At 45.3% G+C, this 24,665-nt stretch overlaps 1 protein-coding gene across 1 annotated transcript in view; it reads left to right on the plus strand.

The window, feature by feature from the left end:
* NUP107 (nucleoporin 107) overlaps window positions 1-24,665 on the plus strand; it is a 201,114-nt gene that overhangs the window by 132,942 nt on the left and 43,507 nt on the right. Inside the window, exons 18-20 of the mRNA XM_073555490.1 lie at window positions 3,536-3,605; window positions 7,047-7,165; window positions 8,553-8,591. Of these exons, the coding sequence (XP_073411591.1) occupies window positions 3,536-3,605; window positions 7,047-7,165; window positions 8,553-8,591 (228 nt within the window). The remainder of the gene's footprint in view (window positions 1-3,535; window positions 3,606-7,046; window positions 7,166-8,552; window positions 8,592-24,665) is intronic.

The raw sequence follows: 24,665 nt of genomic DNA on the forward strand, positions 1-24,665 counted from the left end.
TCCATGTCAACTGGCTGCAAGTGTGATTTAGTTATTGCCAACACCTGTTAGGTGCCACAGGTAAGTTACAGGTGCTGTTAATTACACAAATTAGAGAAGCATCACATGATTTTTCGAACAGTGCCAATACTTTTGTCCACCCTCTTTTTTATGTTTGGTGTGGAATTATATCCAATTTGGCTTTAGGACAATTCTTTTTGTGTTTTTTCATTTAAGACAAATTAAATGAAGATAATAATACCAAAGAATTTGTGTTTGCAATCATTTTCAGGAAGAAACTGAGTATTATCTGACAAAATTGCAAGGGTGTCAATACTTTTGGCCACAACTGTATATATCAAAAAAAAAAAACATCTGATCATCATCTTGGAATTGTATTCCGGAGCGGAACTGTGATAATGAATCTGCCCCTAGTAAACTTACAGGACATATGAGAGAGATTACAAACTGAGCAGTAACGAGAATTAGCAGGGAGGGGCTGAGGAGCAAGATTCCCCCTAGCTGAAGTCTGAGGGGGGGCAGAGTTTGCTGTGTGGGCTGAAGGGCACACTGTGTGCTCGCAGCTACGGTGGGGGCTAGAGGCTGCTGTTTGCTCCTTTTTTTTTTTTCTCTGTAGCTGGTAAATGGAAGGGGTGGATACTCAACCACTAGCAATAACGGGGACTAAGGCTGGCGGCGGATAATAGGTGCCGTTAGCAGAGGTGGGGGCTGCAACTCTCGGTCTTCTTGTGCCACTATTATAACAGACCTCTCTCCACTGAGGACTAGTAACTCCACATACAGCACAGATCCACCCGGCAGGATCATAGGGTGGGGGCATACTGAGTTTTGGTAGTCTAAGATATATCGGTGCCTTAGGGTTAAGGGATATCCTGGGGAGGGACCTTATCATCTAGCAGGGAAACTTCTTGTTTCAAATCATCACTTTTAACTATTCGACTGCCTGACACAGTCTGGATCATAGTTCCTTCTTTAATCAATCACATTCTCATACCACAGTCACTTTCTTGAACCACAAATCATCCCGTCCCTGTCATAATAGACAATTTTTCCTTCTTCAACATAACAGTAACAGAAACAATCAGAATTCACTTGCTGTTCAATGTCCACATAACCTTCATTATACAATTCATGTGCCAAGCCACGGAATTCCTCAGCGCCTTTAAGTAATCCATCATCAGTCAATCTCCCTTTATTTTTTTTTATTTTTTTTTTAACTCCTTCATCCCATAGCGTAGGCTACAACCTCCCGCCCTTAGGAAATCCCAGAATCGAAAATATTTTTCCTGCATTCCTGACACATTTCTTTCCTCGTCTTTGAATCATAAGACTAACAGTATCTGATCCTTCACACAATTCCAAACTTTTCTTTTTCTTCCACAGAAACATAATTCTCTCCTTTAGAGCTAAATATCCTGACTTCAATTGTGCACAATACTGGAGCAGCCATCTCGTTTGTTCCACAGGGTCAACCCCCTCTGGGAAGCCCAAAATTCGCGGTACTCAGTAAAAGGAGGAGGGCGTCTCAGACTATCCCTCCGGACACCTCTGGTTATATATCTATATATACCTGAGTTACGTATCCTACCCAGTCTTCGATCACTCACCACGCTCAATTACTAATGATGATCGGGAATTTCAGGATATTTTGACTATAAAGAGAGTCACAATCACTGGTCAATCCGGGGTGTCCGTCCCTTATGAGGTACGGTTCGAGCACTGGGCCCCCAACGGGACTGCACCTCTATATGATTCCACCCATGAATCACCCCACCAGGGGACAAACCTCCGATCCTCTTTGCAGCAACAAGCACAGGAAAACCACATCAACGGTCAGTCTGAACAGTATAACTGCCAATTACCGTGGTTGTGGGGGGGGTGATCAGTCCCAATTTTCCAGCACCTGTGTCCGCTCCGAGGGTCCTTTGTCTTGTTGTCCTCCGGGGGCAGAGGCGTCCCTGTTCAGGGGGCCCCACGTTGCGCGCCACTGTCGAGGTAGCTATTTTGGGAGGGCTAAATTAACCCTTCACGGTTGAGCCAGTGATTTCCAAATTATTCCAGTGTTGCTAGCAACTCAAATGACCACACGGAGATTGGGGTCTCTGTACGGGAGGATCGAGGCAGATCACTAAGCCCCTTTATTTTAGTCACATCTTTTATAATCTTTTGCTTAATTATGCAAGGTTCTCAAGTACCAATAGCATAATTTCACTTTGTAAGCCAATAATATTGCAAGAAAACCGGAAACTACATATATGTCCGTACCTAGATAGCGTATAAAGTAGTATAATGGCATATTCTTCAGAGTTTAACATTCCCACCTCCCTTATCTTTGCACCTGATGAGAACAATCTGGTTTCATGACAGCCCATGCCAATTATAAAAATTTATCTTACAACAAAAATTAAGAAACGAAACCTACAGAAGAATGGAGAAGTGAAACTTAAGCTCTGATTTTAGTATTAACCCTTCACATAACTTTGCAGGCCCCATCAAAATGGCTGCTCACTGTGTTCCTAGATGTCATCCTCTCTTTTAACTTAGCAAACACCCAGAAGGGGAGGAGAGGAGTGACATCACACCCATGTCAGCAGATTCTGCCCATAATTACTGCAGGGCAGTAATGTGAGCTAGTTGTACACTAGGTTTTTGTGCTAAATTTCAGTAGCTTGTCCCCCTAGTGTTAACAAGTGGAAATGCCAAACTTTTTAAAATTATTTTTCATATTTTGCAAAATTAAAAACAAATGATAATATTTTTTAAGAAAATGTAAACATTAATTCTTCACATTTTTTCAATTGCTGAAAAAACATTTTTGGGATGGCACCTTCCCTTTAATATATCATTTTCTCCAGTTCCTGACCAGACACACATTCTGGTTTTATTAAACTTCAACAGCTCTAAAGAAAAAAATGTATCGTGTTTTCAAATAATTTTTGCCTGTTTTTATTTTATTTTTTTTATCTTTATTTTTTTAATGGAGCCTTGATTCTTGGGTGTTTGTATTATATTGGATCACTAAAAAACATTAAATTGTATGTACTCCCCTTTCCATAGATTTTTTTTTTCTTTTTGCAGGGGCAGAACTATAAACAGCAATTTGAATTGCCATTTTCTTTTGTTTTTATTTTCCTCGTTTATTTTACCTGGTGTCCATTATGTGAACATATTAATGTTATTTTTCTTGCTGATTTCCCATGACACAGGCTACACTTACAGGAGAAATTCAGTTACACATCTATCATGGTTACTGTATGCCATAATCTGAAATCTAGGCCACTTTCAATCTTAAATTATAACAAATCTATTGGGCCGTGCTTGACCACACCAGCATTCTTGGGAAAAAAAAAAAAAAAAAAGTAGGGAGGCTGATGCAAAAAGAGCCAAGCCACAAATTTTGAGTACAATTGCTCGCTGTGCAAAAAGTTGTTTTGTTTTTTTTTATATATATATACAGCACAATGCTGACTTAAAATACATTCCTTATGTATGCTGTTAAGTACGACAATCAAACTGTTTTTCGTTTTTCTTCCAGAGGGTGTTAGAAGAAAATAAAGAGCATTACCATATCATTCAGAAGTATGTAATTCTGGGAGATGTGGATGGTAAGTGCCATAAATATTTCTTTGTGTGGAATTTTAATTTAAATGTACGCTATATATTACGCCATAGTAAAATGAAATACAAGTTTATGTGCACCTACTTAATGCCTTGCAGGTCCACACTTTGCCAATACGTAGTACCAGGGCTGTGGAGTCGGTAATAATAATAATCTTTATTTTTATATAGCGCTAACATATTCCGCCGCGCTTTACAGTTTGCACACATTTTCATTACTGTCCCCAATGGGGCTCACAATCTAAATTCCCTATCAGTATGTCTTTGGAGTGTGGGAGGAAACCGGAGTGCCCGGAGGAAACCCACGCAAACACGGGGAGAACATACAAACTCCTTGCAGATGTTGTCCTTGTTGGGATTCTAACCACTGAACCACCGTGCTGCCCTGTCGATAAGCCAAACCTGCTACTTCGACTCCTCAATTTCCCTTACACCGACTCCGACTCCCACATATATTGCTTATATTTAAGTGAAAAATTTATTGTAGTACAATGTGAATATCAGACATTTAATCATTTTTATGATACAATAATCAAAATATTTAGATAGAACATAATATATATTTATTGGAATACAACTTTAGAACACAAAAACTGTATTAAATTGTAAATATGTGATACACTATGTAATATCGATTACATATATACAGTACAGACCAAAAGTTTGGACACACCTTCTCATTCAAAGAGTTTTCTTTATTTTCATGACTATGAAAATTGTAGATTCACTCTGAAGGCATCAAATCTATGAATTGACACATGTGGAATTCTATAAATAACAAAAAAGTGTGAAACAACTGAAAATATGTCTTATATTCTAGGTTCTTCAAAGTAGCCACCTTTTGCTTTGATTACTGCTTTGCACACTCTTGGCATTCTCTTGATTAGCTTCAAGTGGTAGTCACCGGAAATGGTCTTCCAACAGTCTTGAAGGAGTTCCCAGAGATGCTTAGCATTTGTTGGCCCTTTTGCCTTCACTCTGCGGTACAGCTCACCCCAAACCATCTCGATTGGATTCAGGTCTGGTGACTGTGGAGGCCAGGTCATCTGGCGTAGCACCCCATCACTCTCGTACTTGGTCAAATAGCCCTTACACAGCCTGGAGGTGTGTTTGGGGTCATTGTCCTGTTGAAAAATAAATGATGGTCCAACTAAACGCAAACCGGATGAAATAGCATGCCGCTGCAAGATGCTGTGGTAGCCATACTGGTTCAGTATGCCTTAAATTTTGAATAAATCCCCAACAGTGTCACCAGTAAAGCACCCCCACACCATCACACCTCCTCCTCCATGCTTCACGGTGGGAACCAGGCATGTAGAGTCCATCCGTTCACCTTTTCTGCGTCGCAGAAAGACACGGTGGTTGGAATCAAAGATCTCAAATTTGGACTCATCAGACCAAAGCACAGATTTTCACTGGTCTACTGTCCATTCCTCGTGTTCTTTAGCCCAAACAAGTCTCTTCTGCGTGTTGCCTGTCCTTAGCAGTGGTTTCCTAGCAGCTATTTTACCTTGAAGGCCTGCTGCACAAAGTCTCCTCTTAACAGTTGTTGTAGAGATGTGTATGCTGCTAGAACTCTGTGTGGCACTGACCTGGTCTATAATCTGAGCTGCTGTTAAACTGCGATTTCTGAGGCTGGTGACTCGGATGAACTTAGCAGCAGAGGTGACTCTTGGTCTTCTTTTCCTGGGGCGGTCCTCATGTGAGCCAGTTTCTTTGTAGCGCTTGATGTTTTTTGCCACTGCACTTGGGGACACTTGCAATGTTTTCCCAATTTTTCGGACTGACTGACCTTCATTTCTTAAAGTAATGATGGCCACTCGTTTTTCTTAGCTGCTTTTTTCTTGCCATAATACAAATTCTAATAGTCTATTCAGTAGGACTATCAGCTGTGTATCCACCAGACTTCTGCACAACACAACTGATGGTCCCAACACCATTTATAAGGCAAGAAATCCCACTTGTTAAGCCTGACAGGGCACACCTGTGAAGTGAAAACCATTTCCGGTGACTACCTCTTGAAGCTCATCAAGAGAATGCCAAGAGTGTGCAAAGCAGTAATCAAAGCAAAAGGTGGCTACTTTGAAGAACCTAGAATATAAGACATACAGTATTTTCAGTTGTTTCACACTTTTTTGTTAATTATATAATTCCACATGTGAGAGAATATATATATTTATTTATTCAATCAAACAAACTTGGGAGGGCAGAACCTCATACTGTTCTGCAGAACCTCATACTGCACACCTCAGCTACTGCAGAACCTCATGCTACACACCCCTACACTTGAAAATAAAGCCTGCAACTATAGAAGATGTGGTGATGAATGCAGTCTATTTATTCCAACTATCAATTGATGTTGGTGTGTTACTGAAGATGAGCAATACCTGTCCTGGGCGTCCTTTTGGGCAGCTATGAGGTGTACCTGACTGATGCTAAAAAAAGAGTGTTAAGGGCATGTCACACTAAGAGATATCGCTAGCAATATCGCCATAACTAGTGACGTTATAGCGATATTGTTAGCGATATCGCTATGTCTGATACTTACCTACGACCGGCTCCCCCGCTGGTTATCGCTGATCGCGCGAGAACGTTCAGGACTGTTCCTCGTCGTCAGCTTCCTGCAGCGCTTCCTGCTGTGAGGACGAGCGACGCGTGGAGCCGGGCGGGAGGACGCAGGATCGCCTGGTGTGACAGGTAAGTAGCGACCCCCGTCCCCAGCGATGTCGCTAGTGAGATCTGCCTATGTTGCAGCTCACTAGCGACCACTTAGCGATGTACCAGCGATCCTGACCGCGTCATATCGCTGGTCGGGATCGCTGGTACATCGCTTAGTATGACAGTATCCTAAGTCTGTGTGCTACCCGGCTTTCATTCTTTTTTGGTACAGATAAGATATGGATAGACAGATATGGATAAATGGATCGATAGAGCAGATTTCTAATCTCCTTTTGCTATTGAAAACATTATCTATGAGCTCAAAAACCTTTCAGGTGATGCGGTTTTTTAAAAAGCTGATCTGCTTTTGCAGCTGAAAAACGTATCCTCAAAAAACGCAGGAAAAGCGCGGTATGTGAATGTAGCCTTAGATCAGGAATAGAACAGCCATTTATAGGACATTTCATAACTTTCCCAAATTCCTATGAAAAAATATTCAGCACATTCTGCATTGAATTACTGTACCCAATTTATTATATATTTTAGGAGTCGGTCCATTTATACCGACTCTTCCAAAATGAGCTCCGACTCCACAGCCCTGCATAGTACTGTACATTGCGATCTTGCTTCCCTAGTACAGATTTTAATTGCCACATGCCTGTACAAGCCTAACGTCCCTTTGCTTTGCATCAGGTGCCAGTAGCTGAATATTACAGATTATGACGTGTAAACTATTTAATTTTCGGATATTATTTACTTTTACATTTTAGGGTTAATGGATGAGTTCAGTGAATGGCTGTCAAAAGGAAAAAATCAGCTGCTTGGTCACCTCCTGCGTTTTATGACACATCTCATATTATTGTTCCGAACACTCGGACTGCAAACCAAGGTAGTGTTTAGGGTAAAAATCTGTTCTAGATTCAGCAATTTGGAATAGTCCTGTCCATTGTTTGGCACAGAGATGTTAAAGAGGACTTTTCACCAGTGTTAAACTGGGCACGTCATGGAATAGCTGCGCAGAGCTGAGTAAACCTTTTTTTTTTTTTAATATCTATATATATATTTGACCTTTCCATTTTGGCGATTTTAGCTTGTAAAGTTTAGATTCTAATTTATGAGCAGTCCGAGGGAGCATTAGCAGAAATTCATACTTGTGGCTTGTATTTTCCCCCCTGCATGACGTTGACTAATGATAAGCAGAATTTGTCATGCAGGGAGAAAAAAAAAGAACCCCCCCCCCCCCCCCCGGAGAGCTTAGGAACCAGCTTTTTCTCTTTGAGACAAGTAATGATCTCGGCATCACCTGTGTAGAGTACAGCAGTGCTGTGCCATTACAAACACCTCTAGTGGCTTCCATCTCAGGGCAGTCAGTTTGGAGGAGGGGAATACAGCAGGCAGTGCCCCGAGATGGATGCTGTAGGAGGTGTTGGTAATTACATCACCGCTCTGCTGGACTATACACAGGTGGTGCAGAGATCAAGGAGGAAAGCCAGGTCTGACCTTCTCTGGGGAAGGTTTTTGTTTTCTGCATGACTCCTGTCTGTTGGTCAACTATGTAGCCAATTAAAAGAAAAACGCACATGAAACACTTTCTTCTGATTATATTCAGTGTATTCTCAAATTCCTGATTTACATTAAATCAAGTGCTTGAGCAACATATTAATCGTTCTGTAAAACACATAAATCCTCCACATCCTTTGAATTCCTATTATTTTAATCCATGAGGAACTGCTGTGAGACCCTTCATTTTGGAGGTGGAAGGAGAAAGTGAGTGTCCTGCACACCTGTGCAACATTTCGGGGTGTTCCCCCTTGGTCTTAGAATAATAGACATATAAACTTCACAAGCTAACAACAGAGATGAGGAAATAAAAATGTTTTATTCAGCCCTGCAGCCACTGTTTTAAGATGTGGCCGGTTTAACTTATTCAAACTTATGTTAGGTCCCCTTTAAATGTGACAGTTTTACTGCTTGTCATCTAAGCCAGTATCTTAATCCTTTTCTTAATTTTTCAAACACTCCAGTACCTTTTTAAAAAATGGCGTTATGATAGTTTTCCTATTCTTGCACACATTCTGGACTTTTAAATGTACTTTCTAGTAATTATTCTAAATGTTATGTCATGGTTTGCATTGGAATACATTGTTCTTCTTTGGTCAAAATTGAATAGGGAAACTCTCAGTTCAGGTGTGTTTGTGTATTACCATCCCATTAGATTACTTTGGGTTTTTTTTAGTGATACAATTTCTTTAATGTATTTGACAACTTCTTTTTAGGAGGAAATTTCAGTGGAGGTGCTAAAGACATACATACAGGTACAAATTATTATTGTTCGTATTTAAAAAATGACCTTTTACCAAGTGAAAGGTGTCTTTTATTTATTCCCTGCTGCTCCCCTGAGTATGCATGACTCACAGGATTCTCAGGGGATGTGTATTTAGGCTGCTGTGCGCTACACCCTAAGGTATAGACCATAAAAATTAGCACTGGATAAAAAAAACACAATGTCTGGAGCCATATGGTGGCTTTAAACAAGCTACAACTGAATACGCTGGAATAAAATAAAAGCAAAACCTGGTCACTTTTGACTTAGTGAATGGTCCTCTGTAAGTGTTGTTGCTTATTTGCACATGTCTACCTACAGATATGTTGTTGAATCTGTATGTTCTCGTTTTACTAACTAGGACGTATTTTTGTATTAGTTGAATACAGTGAATGGTATCTAAGATAATTATGGTCTATGCAGTTGAAGGTGGACATATAATAATCCAAAAAAAAGTCTTTTTTGTGTAGTTTGTCCTAAACTAGAACAGTTTGACAAACTACACAGTGAAAACAGGAGACGTATGTTCTCTTTTCTGCATCTGCCGGTCAAATGACATGTTTGCTGCCACAGTAAACTAAACTGATCTATAGGTAGCCATACACATTCGATAGCTGTTGGCAAAATGTTTCATTCAGGTCTCCCATATACAGGAGCACTTGTTTGAGTAAGTAGTTCTGTGTTCTCAACGAGAGCCATTATTAGACATGTCTGGCAACTGCTTTTCTCCAAGAGAAAATATGTCGACCAAAATCAGCTTTATCAGCAGGCTTGGCCAACATTAGTTTAATGTGTATGTTGGGCAATAATTGTATATCTAATGTGTGTACATAGTGGCCTAAGCCCAAGGCAGTGGAAGGTTCAATCTTAAAAACAGAAGTCATTGCAGGAGATGACTCCAAGTTTTGGACTAAGTCAGAGGTGGACATCCTTTACTGGAGAAAGCAGACAGTCAGTACTTTACACAGCGTTCCAAATTATTATGGAAATGAAATTTTACTCTGATTTTCCTAAATGGTCGATGCAAATGGAAAGAGAGAGAATTTTTTCCGGACATGCGCTGATTTAAAAAGCTGAATCCGTTGCCGCATTCCGTCTTTTGACAGACAGCGACGGATCCTACGCCCATAGGATTCCATTATAGCCAACGACGGATGGTGCTGGATGCGTCGCTGTCCGACTTTTCGACACACACACACACACACACAAAAAACGTCACTTTGTCCATTGTCTCCGGCCAACAGACAAAGAATTTGACGGATCCGTCGAACGACGGATGAAACGTGCGGCCATCCGTCACTAATACAAGTCTATGAGAAAATAATGGATCCAGCATCATTTGCTGGATCCGTTTTTTTCGCAAAATGACGGATTGTGACTGATGGCAAAAAACTGATGTGTGAAAGAGGCCTAAATCACGTATTATTGGACAGAACTCCCAATGAGAAATATTTTTTTTTTTTTCAAAACTTAAAACAAATGTTCTGTTCCAAATTATGCACAACATAGTCCATCCAGGGGTATAGTGAGCATTTTAAACCGACAGGTAATACTGTCATATTGAATTTTTTTCACTAAAATGTTTTTAGCCCCAAATTTGTAAATTTTCGCAGTGAACAATAGGAGAAAACAGACCCCAGAATTTCTTGCACAATTTGTCCCGACGATGCCTCATGTGGTCAAAAACTTCTGCTTTGGCACATGGCAGGGCTAGGAAAGGAAAGAACTTTATTTGTCTGGGATAGATTCTGAATGTCATGTTGCATTTGAAGAGCCCCTGACCAGTGAAAACAGAAGAAACCCCCCCCCCCCCACACACACACACACACACACACACACACACGTGACCCCATTTTGGAAAATAGACCCCTCAAAGAATAACATGGAGATGTGGAAATATATTTTAGTGGTAAAAATAAAAATTTTGTATTCACTGTATATTTATTAGGTCCACAGGGGTTAATAGGTGAAAAAAGATCCCATAATTTATTGCACTATTTCTTCCGAACATGTTGATGCCACATGTGTTGTCAGAAATTACTGTTAGGCTACACGTCAAGATTGAGAAGAAAGTCGTGCTATTTGGCTTTTGGAGCACAGATTTTGCTATAATAGTTTGCTGGTGACTTTGCGGAGCAAGACAATAGAAAACCCCCCCAAAATGACCCCATTGTAGAATTGGCACATCTCAATGAATTCATCTGCAGTGACTATTTTCTAACATCCAAGCCAGGCTTTTTTTTTCTGGAGAATTGCAAATCTGCCAGTCTAGTGTGCATACATTGTGTCCCCATATATTGTAGTGCCCCATACATTGTACCCAGCTTGTGCTACGATGATACACACCCTTTAATTAAGTGCCTTCTCTCCATTACAATAGTGCCAAACGTGGCCACTTACTGTGGTTTAGGCACAGTGGGGGGGGTGGATTTGGGAAGTGCAGTATTCATTGGATTTTATTTGAGGGATCGGGAGCCATGTCACTTTTTCAGAGTCTTTGTTCTACCGGTAATGTGGGAACTCCAAAATTTTCAGTGACCGATGATGCACCTGAGTTTTTTTGCTGGATAAATTAGGGTTTTTATTGGTAATATTTTGGGGTACATAATATTTTTTGATCACTTCCAATACAAAGCTGGGATCACATTCTGAGCACTTATGTCGGGGTGATCATGTATATCCCACAAAAATGTGATTCAGATGAAACCTCCAATGGAACCACCCACCATGAGGCAGATGGAGACGCTCCATTTCGCATGTGCTCCAGTGGCATCCATCTTTATAGGCATGCACAGATATGTGGTTGCCAACACTTGTGCACTAAATAGTCGCCGAAAATTATGGAACACTTACGGAACAGAGAACAGTTCAAAGTGACTCCATCTGCCTCATAAGTGAGTGATTCCGTCAGGGTTTTTTTCTGAATCGCGGTTTTGGGGAATTTACAATGGAAACCACGATGTAAGTGGAGAGCGCAGATAATTGTGAGCCAAGCCGTATTCCGATTTTTGCGAGGTAGAATTAACAAATAAACAGCAGTACAAGAATAGCTCTTATTTCTCTTTCCCCCATGACGGCACCACGGAGAGAGAGGGATCCGCCCTCAGGGACAGAAAACCTACAGATGAAAAAGGCGGTACCTCTCTCCCACATCAAGTTGGTTTCCTGTCCCTGACGGGGAACCTACACCACGTACCTGCAGTCGACGTGGGATTCCGGGGACCAATCCAGTCCGGTAATAGGCAGCGGGGCTCCCTGCCTCGGCCGGGTCGAGGCCTTGGACGGGCTTCCCCCGAAGCACCACCACCGGGGTCGGTGGACTTGAAGGGTGAGTGGGGAGAGGCAGTGAAGAGCAGGAGAAGTCTGCCGATACCAAAAAAAAAAAGGGGGGGGGCTGCCTCCTGCAGTATAGTGACGGCGGTCACTGTAGGAGAGCCCGGCCGGACGAGGCAGCCTGTGGAGGTGGCGGCGGTCACCGGGAGCCACATGCCAGAGCCTGCCAGACCTCGGAGCGGCGGCCACCGCGAGGCGCGCAGGTCTCTGCAGCTCGGAGCAGAGGCGGTGGCGGCCACCGGAAGCCGCGAGCAACAGGACACGCCGAGAGGAAGGGCGCAGGATGCCGGGCGCGCGCGATCACAGCTCCCTTGAAGGGAGGCGCGGTGCACCGCTGGGTAATCTCGCGGTGCGCATGCGCGGGACCACCAGCGGGGCGTGGGGATCCCTGGGAAGAGGGCGGCAGCAAATTAAAAAAAAAAAAGATCATGTTTAAAGCCCCGCTGAAGGAGAAAGAAGCGGTCACCATGAGTGGGAAACCGCAGAGGGAGAACGAAACACGGCGGCGGTCCCCGAAGCAGGGACCACAGCAAACGCAGGAACAGTGCCAGCACGACTCTTCCCAGCAGAGCAGCAGCAGCGGTCATACGGGATCGCGGCGCTGCCAGAAGTGGATTCAGCAGTGGAGATAATCCCTACGCCCGAGACGGTATCGCTCGTTCCACAGGAGGGTGAGTGATCTCCGTGAATGCCCGCTCGCTAATGTTCGATTATTATTTTTTCTTTTTCAGGGGCATAAATGCACGACCAAATCTAAACACATGTTATGTGCTATATGCACGGAGGAGTTACCCCCTACGTGGGAGAAAAAACTCTGTGCGGCTTGCATAGAGCAGACAATACAGGAGGAATCCCCGAGGTTTGCTTTAGACCTCAAAACACTAAAAACAACCCAAGTCGAAGACGCCCTTGAGGGCGCCAGAGCCTCAAAGAAAAAACGCAGGTCCAGGCATAGATCCCCAGAGTCCAGCGTTAGTGAGTCAGGAAGTGAACTATCCGACTCAAGTAATTCATCATCCTCCCAGTCCTCTTTATCATCCTCAGAAGGGGGACGCAGCTGCTCTCCCATTGAAGAGACGGACGCCCTGGTAAAAGCTGTGAGGACAACCATGGGGCTGGTAGACGAACGCTCTAAGAAAACGGCCCAAGATCTAATGTTCGGAGGGCTAGAGCAAAAAAACGGAGGGCTTTCTCCTTCACCTCATTGGGGGACACAGATACTGTGGGTGTATGCTTCTGCCGTTAGGAGGCTGACACTAAGTGAAAAAAAGAGGTTAGCTCCTCCTCCGCAGTGTACACCCTCGCCTCTATTGCAGGCGGAAATCAGTTTTTTGCTTAGTGTCTTTGGAGGCACACGTGTCTGGTTTTCTCCAGACTTTTTTTTTTTTTTGTCTCTTTTTTTCCATGATGATAAGACAAGGGCGACGAATCCTATTGAAAGGGTCCGATCTCCCCAAACCAACAGTGGGCGAGCACGTGTTGAGTATCGTCTCCACGTATCCTTTCCCGCACCGAGGGACATATCTGGGTTTTTTTCCCTAGACATCTATTTTTGTTTGTTATTTTATGAAGATAAGACGGGCAACGCATCCTATTGAAAGGATCCGATTTTCCCAAACCAACAACGGACGAGCACGTGCGAGTGTCCCTCCACGTATCCTCTTCCGCAACGTGGGACACGATGCCGGACTTAGCCCTGTCCACCCCTAGGTATTGAAACCATGGGCTTGCACAGAGGCACAAGTCTAGTCTGTGCTACCCCCACTGCTCCACCAACGCTAGACGGCGGTGCTGCAAGGCGGCGGACGGTTCCTCTCCTCACCCCCTGAAGGGGTTAGATGGAGTTAGGGTGCCTGCACCGTTCAGAAACTAACCCCATCCCCTCTACCTGGTGGCAACAGGTTAGAGCCGGAGTCAGGTATGAAGGGCTGGAGAGGGCCTGCGGCAGCGTTTTGGGAAGCTCCAGGCATCTTAGGAAGTGTAGGGAAATCCTCCTTCCCTCTCCTCCCTTTTTCCGCCAGCCGTGGGAGCTGGGTTCCGGCGGCAGGGACTGGAGCCTTCGGCCTGCAGGCCGCCGGCCCGCCCCCCACCTTCTCTCCTCCCGCGGCGGGCGGGCGTGCAGGCAAAATTTAGTCCGCGGCTTTGGCCGTGACTGGGCCGCGGGCAGAAGTCCCGCCTCCAGCGTGATGTCATTCCCGGCGTCTACTCAGACACCTTGACCTGGATGCTCCGGGGTCATGTGAGATAGTGGACAGGCTCATAGAAGCCGTCGGTCAGACATTGAGGATGGTGCCACCGTGGCTTTTAGGCCATAAGGTGGCGTTTAAGCGAATGAAGCGGCCGCACGGAATTTGTTCCTCTTATCCTGAGTTTGAGGACATGGTGCAGCGACTCAGGGAACGACCAGTCGGGGGTTTCTCGGGTCAAAAGGCACTCAAAGTAAGGTATTCATTTGCCAGACATCCGTAAGAAATGGATGAAATCTCCGATGGTGGTTCCACCGGTGTCACTTCTAGCCACTAAAACCCTGTTTCCTTTCTAGTGGTTCCTCTATTAAGGATTCCACGGATCGCCTCATAAAGAGCTTCTTGCTCAGTAAGTGAGGTGTCAGGATCAGCACTCTCCCTCGTTCGCAGCAACTTGGGCAGTCAAGGCCATGATTTCATGGTCCGAATCGTTAAGCAGGGTCACGCAGAAGCGAGAGCTACCTCCCGAGATATCGGAGATCGCGAGGCAGATGGCGATGAACCTGGGACTATGTAATCAATGCGTCCTTGCATGCGGCTAATTGCTCGGCACTTGCTGCCGCTAACGCTATTTCTATCAGAAGAGCTCTATGGATGGCGAGCCGATTCTGCTTTCAAGAAGTCCTTGACTTCTCTGCCTTATGATCAATGCGGCCGTTTATTGGAGAGAAGTTGGATAAGCTTATCTCTGACTCTGCAGGAGGAAAGAGCGTTTTTTTCTCCCTCATCGGGTCAAACCGCCTTTTTCGCACCCTTTTCAGGCACGTTTTCGATCTTTTCGCAACCCCGGGTGGACCACAGTGGCCAATTCCGCCGGTTCAGGCCGCCCCAACCAGGATAGGGAGCGGCAGATCTCATATAGATCCAACCCATTGGGGGGAATGCGGACTCAGCAGCCCAGATCAAGGGGATCCAGATCCCAAATATAGTCAGCTAAATGACTCGAGGCGTTTGCCAGACGACATCGGCAAGGTGGGCGGCCGTCTACTCTGATTCCGCCACGTCTGGTTCAGTGTTGCACGCGACACGTGGGTAAAAGAGTTGGTAGCCTCAGGTTTGCAAAATAGAATTTGTCAGATGCCCTCCAGGACGGTTTTTCCTTTTCTCGTCTTCCCAGGGTGAATACCTAGGCAAGGGCTCTGGTAGGGGCCATCGAATCGCTCCTGCACAACGGAGTAATTGTTTCTATGCCAGAACACGAAAGAGCTCAGGGTTTCGATTCCAAGCTGTTTGCGGTTCACAATAAGGGAACGGGTTTGTCAGACCTGTCTTGGACCTGAGGCTTCTGAACAGGTTCGTCAGCATCAGACATTTCCGGATGGAGTCTCTCCGGTCAGTCATATTGGCCATGGAGCGGAGAGAATTTTTGGCCTCAATAGATATCCAGAACGCATATCTGCACATTGCCACCGGCCATTCTAGGCTGAGCATGAGTGCATTCATCAGGTGGTGAGCCCATTTTTCCTGCTCATTAGAGGTTTCTGCGCTTCGACATCAGTGGTCGACATTTTCAGTTCATAGCACTACCCTTTGGACTAGCCAAGGCTCCCAGAGTGTTCACAAAGGTTATGACAGTTGTCATGGCCATGCTACATTCTTGAGGCATAGTCATTTTTGCCTTACTTGAACGACCTTTTAGTTAAGGGCCCTTCAATACGGGCATGCGAGGAAAATGTCAACATCACGCTGGATACTCTTGGCCGCTTAGGGTGATTGGTCAGCGCGAGTTAGTTTTCTCTTGTGCCAGCTCAGAGGTTTTTTCTTCTTAGGAAGGATCCTCGACACTTGCCGAGGGCTGGTAATTCTCCTCAGGAAGAGGCGCTTACTCTTCGGAGGGTGTCTGGACACTTCGCCAACCAGTCCCTCATTCCATCTGGTTCGGGATGAGGATTCTAAGAGAAATGGTGGCGGCAATAGAAGCGTTACCGTTTGCCAGTTCCATCTTCACCCCCTGCAGCGCGCCCTCTTGTCAGCCTGGGACAAGAATTCCGTTCACGTTCGTTCAGCGGGGCCGGCGATCCTGTCAAGTCAGGGAGTCGCTCGAATGGTGGATAATCAGTCCCTCTCTGTCCCAGGGGAAGCCCTTTTTGCCCAGACCATTGGTTGGTGATGACAGCCAAAGTCAGTCTCCTCGACTGGGGAGCAGGGTTTTCACCACCACACGACCCAGGGGCCGGTGGTCCCCGCAGGAGGCTCTCCTCCCGACCAAGCTAGTCGAGATACGGGCAATTTGGCTGGCTCTGCAACAGTTTCATCACTTTCTAGCAGGCCGCCTTGTCCAAATTCAATTGGACAAAGCCACGGCGGTGGTCTATATAGATCATCAAGGGCGCACCTGCAGCAGAGCAACCATGCGCGGGGTGGGTCACGTTCTTCAGTGGGTCAGACAAACCACTCAGTGATCTCGGCAGCTCGCATCCTGGGCGTGGAAAATTGGGCTGCAGACTTTCTCAGGGTCTTGTGTCCGGAGAGTGATCTCTACATCCCGAAGTCTTCCAGCAGATTTCTTAACTGCGGGGAACACCAGATGTGGATCTGTTGGCTTCCAGAGTGAATGCCAAGGTGCCCACATGCGTCGCTCGGGCCAGGGATCCGCAGGCAATCGGTGGACGCGGTGGTTCTGTCATGGAACCAGTGTCGCCGCCCATATCTATTTCCCCCGCTGTCGCTACTGCCGAGAGTCATCAAAAGGATCAGGAGGGAAGGGGTTCCGGCGATCCGGCTGGCCCCAGACTGGTCCTATTGAGCGTGGTACGCAGATCATGTGGCGTGGTACGTCTGCTCGCCGACGTTCCTTGGCGACTGCCAGAGCGCCCAGAGCTACTTTCTCAGGGGTCGCTCGGGCTCAGTGGCCCTGTGTTTGACGGCATGGCCAGTTAATCTTGGATTCTAACCCAGGCAGGGATTGGGAGCAGGGTGGTTGCTACAATAGTTAGCGCCCGGAAGTCGACCTCAGCACGAATTTACCACCACACCTGGAGGGTGTTCTCCGCTTGGCGTCGAGGACGCGGTGTTTCTCTGCTGAGATTCTCGTTCCCCAACATCTTGATTTTTCTCCAGTCGGCCTAGACTTGGGCCTCGCCCAAGTTCCCTCAGGAGACAAATATCGGCTTTATCCGTCCTGGTCCAGTGCAGAATGGCTACCAGGTTACAGGTAAAGACTTTCATCCAGGGTCTCTCCCACTTGGTACCTCCCTATAAGGCGCCTATGGATACCTGGGACCTTGACCTGGTCCTAAGGGTTCTGCAGGAATCTCCTTTCTGGGACCGCTTCAGATGGTTTCTTTGAGGTTCCTTTCCTGGAAGGTGGCGTTCCTAGTAACCATCACTTTTGTCAGGCGGGTTTTCAAAGCTGACTGCACTATCCGGCCGACCTCCATTCCTCACTTTCCATAAGGATAAGGGATGCTCAGACCAACCCCTCCTTTTCTGCCAAAGGTCGTGTCCTCTTTTCACATCAATGAAGATGTTTTGCCTTCATTTTGTCCAGCACCGGTGCACCGTGTGGAAGAGGCTCGTCACACGTTAGACCTGGTAAGAGCCCTCCGGGGGTACTGGTTGAGGACGGCTCCCTTTCGTCAGATGAACACACTGTTCGTGCTCCCCGAAGGGTGTAGAAAGGGACTCGCTGCCTCAAAATCCACCATAGCCAGATGGTTTTTTGTTTGACTTTTTAGGAGTCCTACCGCATTAGAGGCACGCCGATTCCAGCAGGGATCAGACCGCGCTCTACTTGGGCAGTGGGCGCCTCTAACGGCAGAAGCATACACCCACAGTATCTGCGTCCCCCAATGAGCGTCTCGGAGAAAAGGATTTTACGGTGAGTACTCACAAAAATCCATGTGAGAAAATCCACTCTCTAGTCAAACGAGAGTGGGAAAAAGCCAGACAAAAAAGTCCTCCTAACACCAAAGAGGAATGCCCCTTTGACGACCCAGCCTGCTCCTTATGGAGCAAAGCACCTAAATTAGATGTAGCGGTCGCAAAAGCTTCTAAAAAAATAATTGCCCTTCCCTTCAAAGACATGGGTACCCTGAAGGACCCAATGGATAAAGCAGAAACTTTTTTAAAAAATGCTTGGGAGGCGGCAGGAGGGGGGCTAAAGCCAGCCATAGCAGCCACGTGTACGGCACGCACCCTAGTGGTCTGGCTGGACCACTTAGATTCACGGAAAAAGTCCCAAGAGAAACAATACAGAGATCAGTTTCTGTAAAGAAGGGAGCAGCAGTTTTCCTGGCAGATGCGTCGGTAGACTCGACCAGGCTGGCAGCCAGGACAGCGGCCTTCTCGAATGCCGCAAGACGCGCTTTATAGCTGAAATGCTGGCCGGGAGATTTGCAAACAAAAACCAGATTGTGCGCAATCCCGTGCGAGGGGGAATTCTTATTTGGCCCAACGCTAGACGACATCTTGGACAAGGCAGGGGACAAGAAAAAATCCTTTCCCGGGTTCCCTAGCCAGTCATACAAACTACCTTTTCGGAACAGAAGGTTTATGCGATGGAAGCCCCCAAAAGGGAACAAAGAAGGATGGGAGGATAGAAGGAACAAAAATAAAGGCTTTATGTTTAACAAATTCCCCGACCATAAGAAGCCACAATGAAGGTACTCCCTGGGACGGGGGAAGATTATCCTACTTTCTCCAGGCCTGGGAAAAAATATCCGCGAGTTCATGGATACTAAACATAATAAAGGAAGGTCTGAGGCTAAAATTCATTACCCTCCCAAACAACTATTTTGTGATAACGCCCCAAAGGACATCACACGAGCAGCTGGCTCTGCAACAAGAAATAACGACTCTAAGAGAGAAAAACGTATTACAAGAAGTCCCCTACCAAGACAGGGGCAAAGGCTTCTACTGCCCCCTCTTCCTTCGCAGGAAGCCAGACTGATCATACAGGGCGATCATAAATCTAAAAAGGCTGAACAAGTTCCTGGAAATTCAGCACTTCAAAATGGAGACAATAAAATCTTGTATAAAAATGCTTCCCCCATCTTGCTTCATGGCTGTATTAGACTTGAGGGATGCATATCACCATGTGCCTATTCACAGAGACCACAGGAAATACCTCAGAGTGGCGGTGACAATCCAGGGGGAGATAAAACATTGTCATTTTTTTCGCGGCGATTTTAACTGCGCGATTTTGCCACAAAAACGCGAAAAATAAGCATCCCATGCATTCCTATGGGATTTCGCAATGCTGTGCTAATGCTGAGGTTTTTACCGCGGCGGAATCGCTTCGCGGTAAAAAACGCAGCATGCTCATTAATTTTGCGGAATCGCGGCGATCCCGCACCCATAGGAATGCATTGTTCTGCTTACTTTCCGCATGTGGCTGTGCACACCATGCGAAAAGTAAGCAGAACAATTGCAGATGGTACCCACGGTCCGGAGGAGAGGAGACTGTCCTCCGGGCTTTGGGTACCATATCCTTGTAAAAAATAGAATTTAAAATAAAAAATATTGTTATTCTCAACTTCCGACGTCCCGCGCAGCCTTCCTTCTCTCTCCACTCTCCGGTCCCAGTAATCCTTTGCGAGCGATGACGTCTGTTCTCGCGGGATCGCGAATGACCGCGAGAACGGACGTCATCGCGGTCATTTTCGCAAAGGATTACTGGGAACGGGAGCGTGGAGAGAGGCGGGAAGGCTGCGAGGGATGTCGGAAGGTAAGAATAACACCATTTTTTATTTTTTACATTTTATCTTTTACTACTGATGCTGCATAGGCGGCCTCAGTAGTAAAAAGTTGGTCACACTTGTCAAAAACTATGTTTGACGAGTGTGACCAACCTGTCAATCAGTTCTCCTAGCGATGCTACAGATCGCTTGGAAAACGCTAGCATTTTGCAAGCTAATTACGCATGCAAAATGCTAGTTTTTCCGTGGGAAAATCGTGGGAATTTAAAATGCAATTTTCCCGCAGAATGGAATTCCGGAACTCTCGCAGTAATTTCCGCGAGAGTTCCGCTACGTGGGAACCTAGCCTATCAGTTCAGAGCCCTCCCCTTCGGGCTAGCTACTGCTCCAAGAGTATTTACAAAAATGTCAGAGGTAATGGCCCACATAAGAGAGCAAAACATCCTGGTAGTCCCATACATGGACGATCTCTTAATAATAGGCATCACCTTTCACCACTGCAAACAACAATTGGACATGGTCATGAGGTCTCTACTGAGTCTAGGATGGATGCTGAATTTGCCCAAGTCCAGACTCGTACCAAGTCAGGTGCAGGAGTACTTGGGGATAATACTGGACTCAATCGAACAGAAATGTTATCTTCTGCAGACGAAGGTTCAAAAAAATGGCACAGATGGTGTCACAAATGATGGCTTCCCCAACCACTACCCTGAGAAAAGCAATGTCACTATTGGGGTCAATGACAGCCTGCATGCCAGCAGTTCAGTGGGCACAGAGCCATACTCGAGACTTACAGCATTAAATATTAGGCGCAGACGTTTCCCTACACGGGAATTTAGATAGCGATAGACATCTCACCAGAGACAATACAATCCTTAACGTGGTGGACAGATCCTGCCAACCTAACCAAGGGGGGTTCCTTGGGCGTTGCCTGCGACAAAGATTCTAACTACGGACGCAAGCCCCTGGGGGTGGGGTGCACATCTAGGCAACCAGGTGGCGCAAGGGCCCTGGACCCAGGGAAGAGAGTCAGCTTCCTCAAATATGAAAGAGCTGCTGGCAGTAAAACTAGCTTTCATTCATTTTCTAGATTCACTTCGCTCCCATCACACAAGCGTCTTCTCAGACAACCAGGTAGTGGTAGCATATCTAAACCACCAGGGGGGCACCAGATCTCGAGCGCTGATGGAGGTAACAAAGTCCATCTTCCACCTGGCAGAACACCATCTAGAATCCCTGACAGCCCTTCACATAAAAGGTTCGGAAAATCGAACGGCGGACTTTTTAAGCAGGACACGTCTAAAACAGGGGGAGTGGGAACTAAGCCAGTCAGTCTTCCACCAAGTTGTGAAACTCTGGGGCCGGCCAGAAATAGACTTATTTGCGAACAGTCAGAACCGGAAGTTGGAAACCTTCTGCTCAATCGATCCCCGTGGGGGCCCAGTAGCTCTAGACGCTTTCACAATACCCTGGGATTATCTTCTGGCCTATGCTTTCCCTCCAATATCTCTCATCCCCTTAGTACTGAGGAAAATACGGGGGGACAAGGCGACGGTTGTGGTAATAGCGCCTTTCTGGCCACGGAGAATATGGTTCCCCTGGCTGAGAAAAATGTCTGTAACAGATCCCTGGGTTCTACCAGAAACTCCAGACCTGCTATCCCAGGGTCCAGTGTATCACCCCCACATAAAAAACTTACACATGACAGCTTGGCTTTTCAGAGGGAACTCCTAAGCAACAGGGGCTTCTCGTCAAACTTGATATCCACGCTGCTACAAAGCAGAAAGCCAGTAACCACTAAAGTGTATGGCAAAATGTGGAAAAAATTCATGTCCGTGTCAGGCTCCGATCCAACAGGAGAAATCCCAATAGACAAAATTCTGGAATTCCAACAGAGGGGGTTGGAAAAGGGGTTAGCTACCAGCACCTTAAAAGTACAGGTGGCAGCCTTGGGAGCTTTGTATAACCATGACCTAGCCCAAAATAGATGGGTTATGAGATTCATTAGAGCCTCAAGTAGATCCAGGCCGATCCCTCTACGCACCCCCGCACCCCGGATCTAAACCTAGTGCTAAACGCACTAACCGAATCTCCCTTCGAACCCCTAGCGGAGGTTCCCTTAAAAATATTGTCCCTTAAGACCTCCCTCCTCGTAGCCTTAACTTCTGCCCGCCGCATTAGTGATATGCGAGCTTTGTCTGCCCACTTACCCTACACGCAAGTACTGGATGATAGGGTAATTCTTAGAACCAACCCAGCATATTTCCCCAAGGTATCATCACAGTTTCATAGGACCCAGGAAATCTCCCTACCCTCCTTCTGTCCCGAACCCAAGAACAAAATAGAAGAGGTATTATACACTTTAGATGTAAAAAGGTGCCTGGTCCAATACTTGACAACGACAAGGGAGTTTAGGAAGGATAGGGCTCTGTTTGTCTGTTTTCAGGGTCCTCGGAAGGGTCAAAAGCATCATAGCCTCTCTTATCCATCTCGCCAGCGTGGCCTATCACCCTATCCTACTCCTCCTGCGGGGCGGCCATCCCAGAGGATGTAAGGGCCCATTCAACCAGGGCAGTGGCATCATCCTGGCGGAGAAAGCCGGCGCTTCAGTAGACCAGATATGTAGAGCTGCCACTTGGTCTTCCCCCTCTACATTTTTCAAACATTACCGTCTAGACTTGACCTCCTCTTCAGATCTCACCTTTGGGAAAAGGGTTCTGGAGGCGGTGGTCCCTCCCTAGATGTACAATCTTTGTAATTCTCTCCGTGGTGCTGTCATGGGGGGGAAAGAGAAAATCGTAGTTACTTACCGATAACGGTATTTCTCTGATCCCATGACGGCACTCGTACATCCCCTCCCTTTCACACACACAGGTCTGCACATTAGAGTGAGTTAGTGAGCTTTAGTACTTAGCCACACAGTGCCTCTATTAAGCTTAATTTGATTAATTTTTGGATTTTTTATAACCATTTGAGTTGCACCTGAAAGTTCTGTGTAATGCTCTGTAAACCAACTGATGTGGGAGAGAGGTACCGCCTTTTTCAACTGTAGGTTTCCTGTCCCTGAGGGCGGATCCCTCTCTCTCCGTGGTGCCGTCATGGGATCAGAGAAATACCGTTATCGGTAAGTAACTACGATTTTTTATGAGGTGGATTTATTCTTTCGGTCTGTGCGATTACAGCAATACCAGATTTATATCAGAACTGTTGTTTTTTTATTTTTTATTATTATTTTTTTTTGTTTTGCTGCTATCATACAGTAAAAATGTTTGGTTTTTTTTATAAAAAGTAGTTTTTTTATTGCCGCTTTCTGAGAGCTGTAACTTTTTTTTATCGAACAGAGCTGTATGAGAGCTTATTTTTTGCGGGACAAGTTGCAGATTTTTTTGCTACCATTTTGGGGTATATAATATTTTATCACTTTTTATTCAGATTTTTCAAACACAGAATGAGCAAAAACCGTTTGTTTTTTTTTTTCTTTTTTTTGGTGTCGTTGCGTTAAAGGTGATAAGACCCATTTGTTCATCGGTTGGTACAAATGACAGCGATACCAGATTTATAATTTTTTTTCTGCGTTGCTATTTTTACAGACTAAGGCTAGGTTTACATTAGCGTTTGAGTCCGCAGCGTATCATCCGCAAACGCATGCCAAAGCGCTTGTTTACGTAGCGTTTTTTATGCGCATCATCTTGCGCATGACGGAAAAAAGCGCTGCGTGTGCATGTGTTTTTATGCGTTTTTGCATGCGTTTATGCTCATGCGTTCGATATGACATCAGAGAAAAATGGGCCTGTCTCATGGGATTTCTATTTACATTTTGAAGAACGCGTGCGTATCGGACGCATGTCCTTGCGTTCACATGCATTTTTACGCACTCATGGGCATGCCTGCACATATTTGACGGATTTTTGACGCCTCAAAAAATTAAATTTGTTGCGTTTGCCGCACACTGAGAAATGATGCATGCATACGCATCCGCAAGCGAACGCATGCCCCTGTGTACACCATGTTAAAGATATGTACACATGTGGATCTATGCTGATCAAACGCTGCGCGCACAGATGCAAATGTGAAACCAGCCTAAAACATATTTTTCAAAAATGAATTTGTTTTTGCATCGTCATCTTCTGAGAGCTGTAACTTTTTTAATTTTTTTGCCGAATGGGATTTTTATTCACTCTTTTGTGCGTCACTAGCAGGGCTGTGGAGTCGGTAAGCCAAACCTGCTACTTCGACTCCTCAATTTCCCTTACACCGACTCCGACTCCCACATATATTGCTTATATTTAAGTGAAAAATTTATTGTAGTGCAATGTGAACATCAGACATTGAATCATTTTTATGATACAATAATCAAGATATTTAGATAGAACAGAATATCTACTTATTGGAATACAACTTTAGAACACAAAAAACTGTAATAAATTGTAAATATGTAATACACTGTATACATGTACATGTATACGGTACAGACCAAAGTTTGGACACACCTTCTCATTCAAAGAGTTTTCTTTATTTTCATGACTATGAAAATTGTAGATTCATTCTGAAGGCATCAAAACAATGAATTAACACATGTGGAATTATATAATTAAAGTGTGAACTGAAAATATGTCTTATATTCTAGATTCTTCAAAGTAGCCACCTTTTGCTTTGATTACTGCTTTGCACACTCTTGGCATTCTCTTGATGAGCTTCAAGTGGTAGTCACCAGAAATCAAAGCAAAAGGTGGCTACTTTGAAGAACCTAGAATATAAGACACACAGTATTTTCAGTTGTTTCACACTTTTTTGTTAATTATATAATTCCACATGTGTTAATTCATAGTTTTGTTGCCTTCAGAGTGA

This window comes from Dendrobates tinctorius, unplaced genomic scaffold (assembly GCF_039654945.1).
Source record: "Dendrobates tinctorius isolate UK_male_01 unplaced genomic scaffold, ASM3965494v1 ptg000224l, whole genome shotgun sequence".
NCBI lineage: Eukaryota > Metazoa > Chordata > Amphibia > Anura > Dendrobatidae > Dendrobates > Dendrobates tinctorius.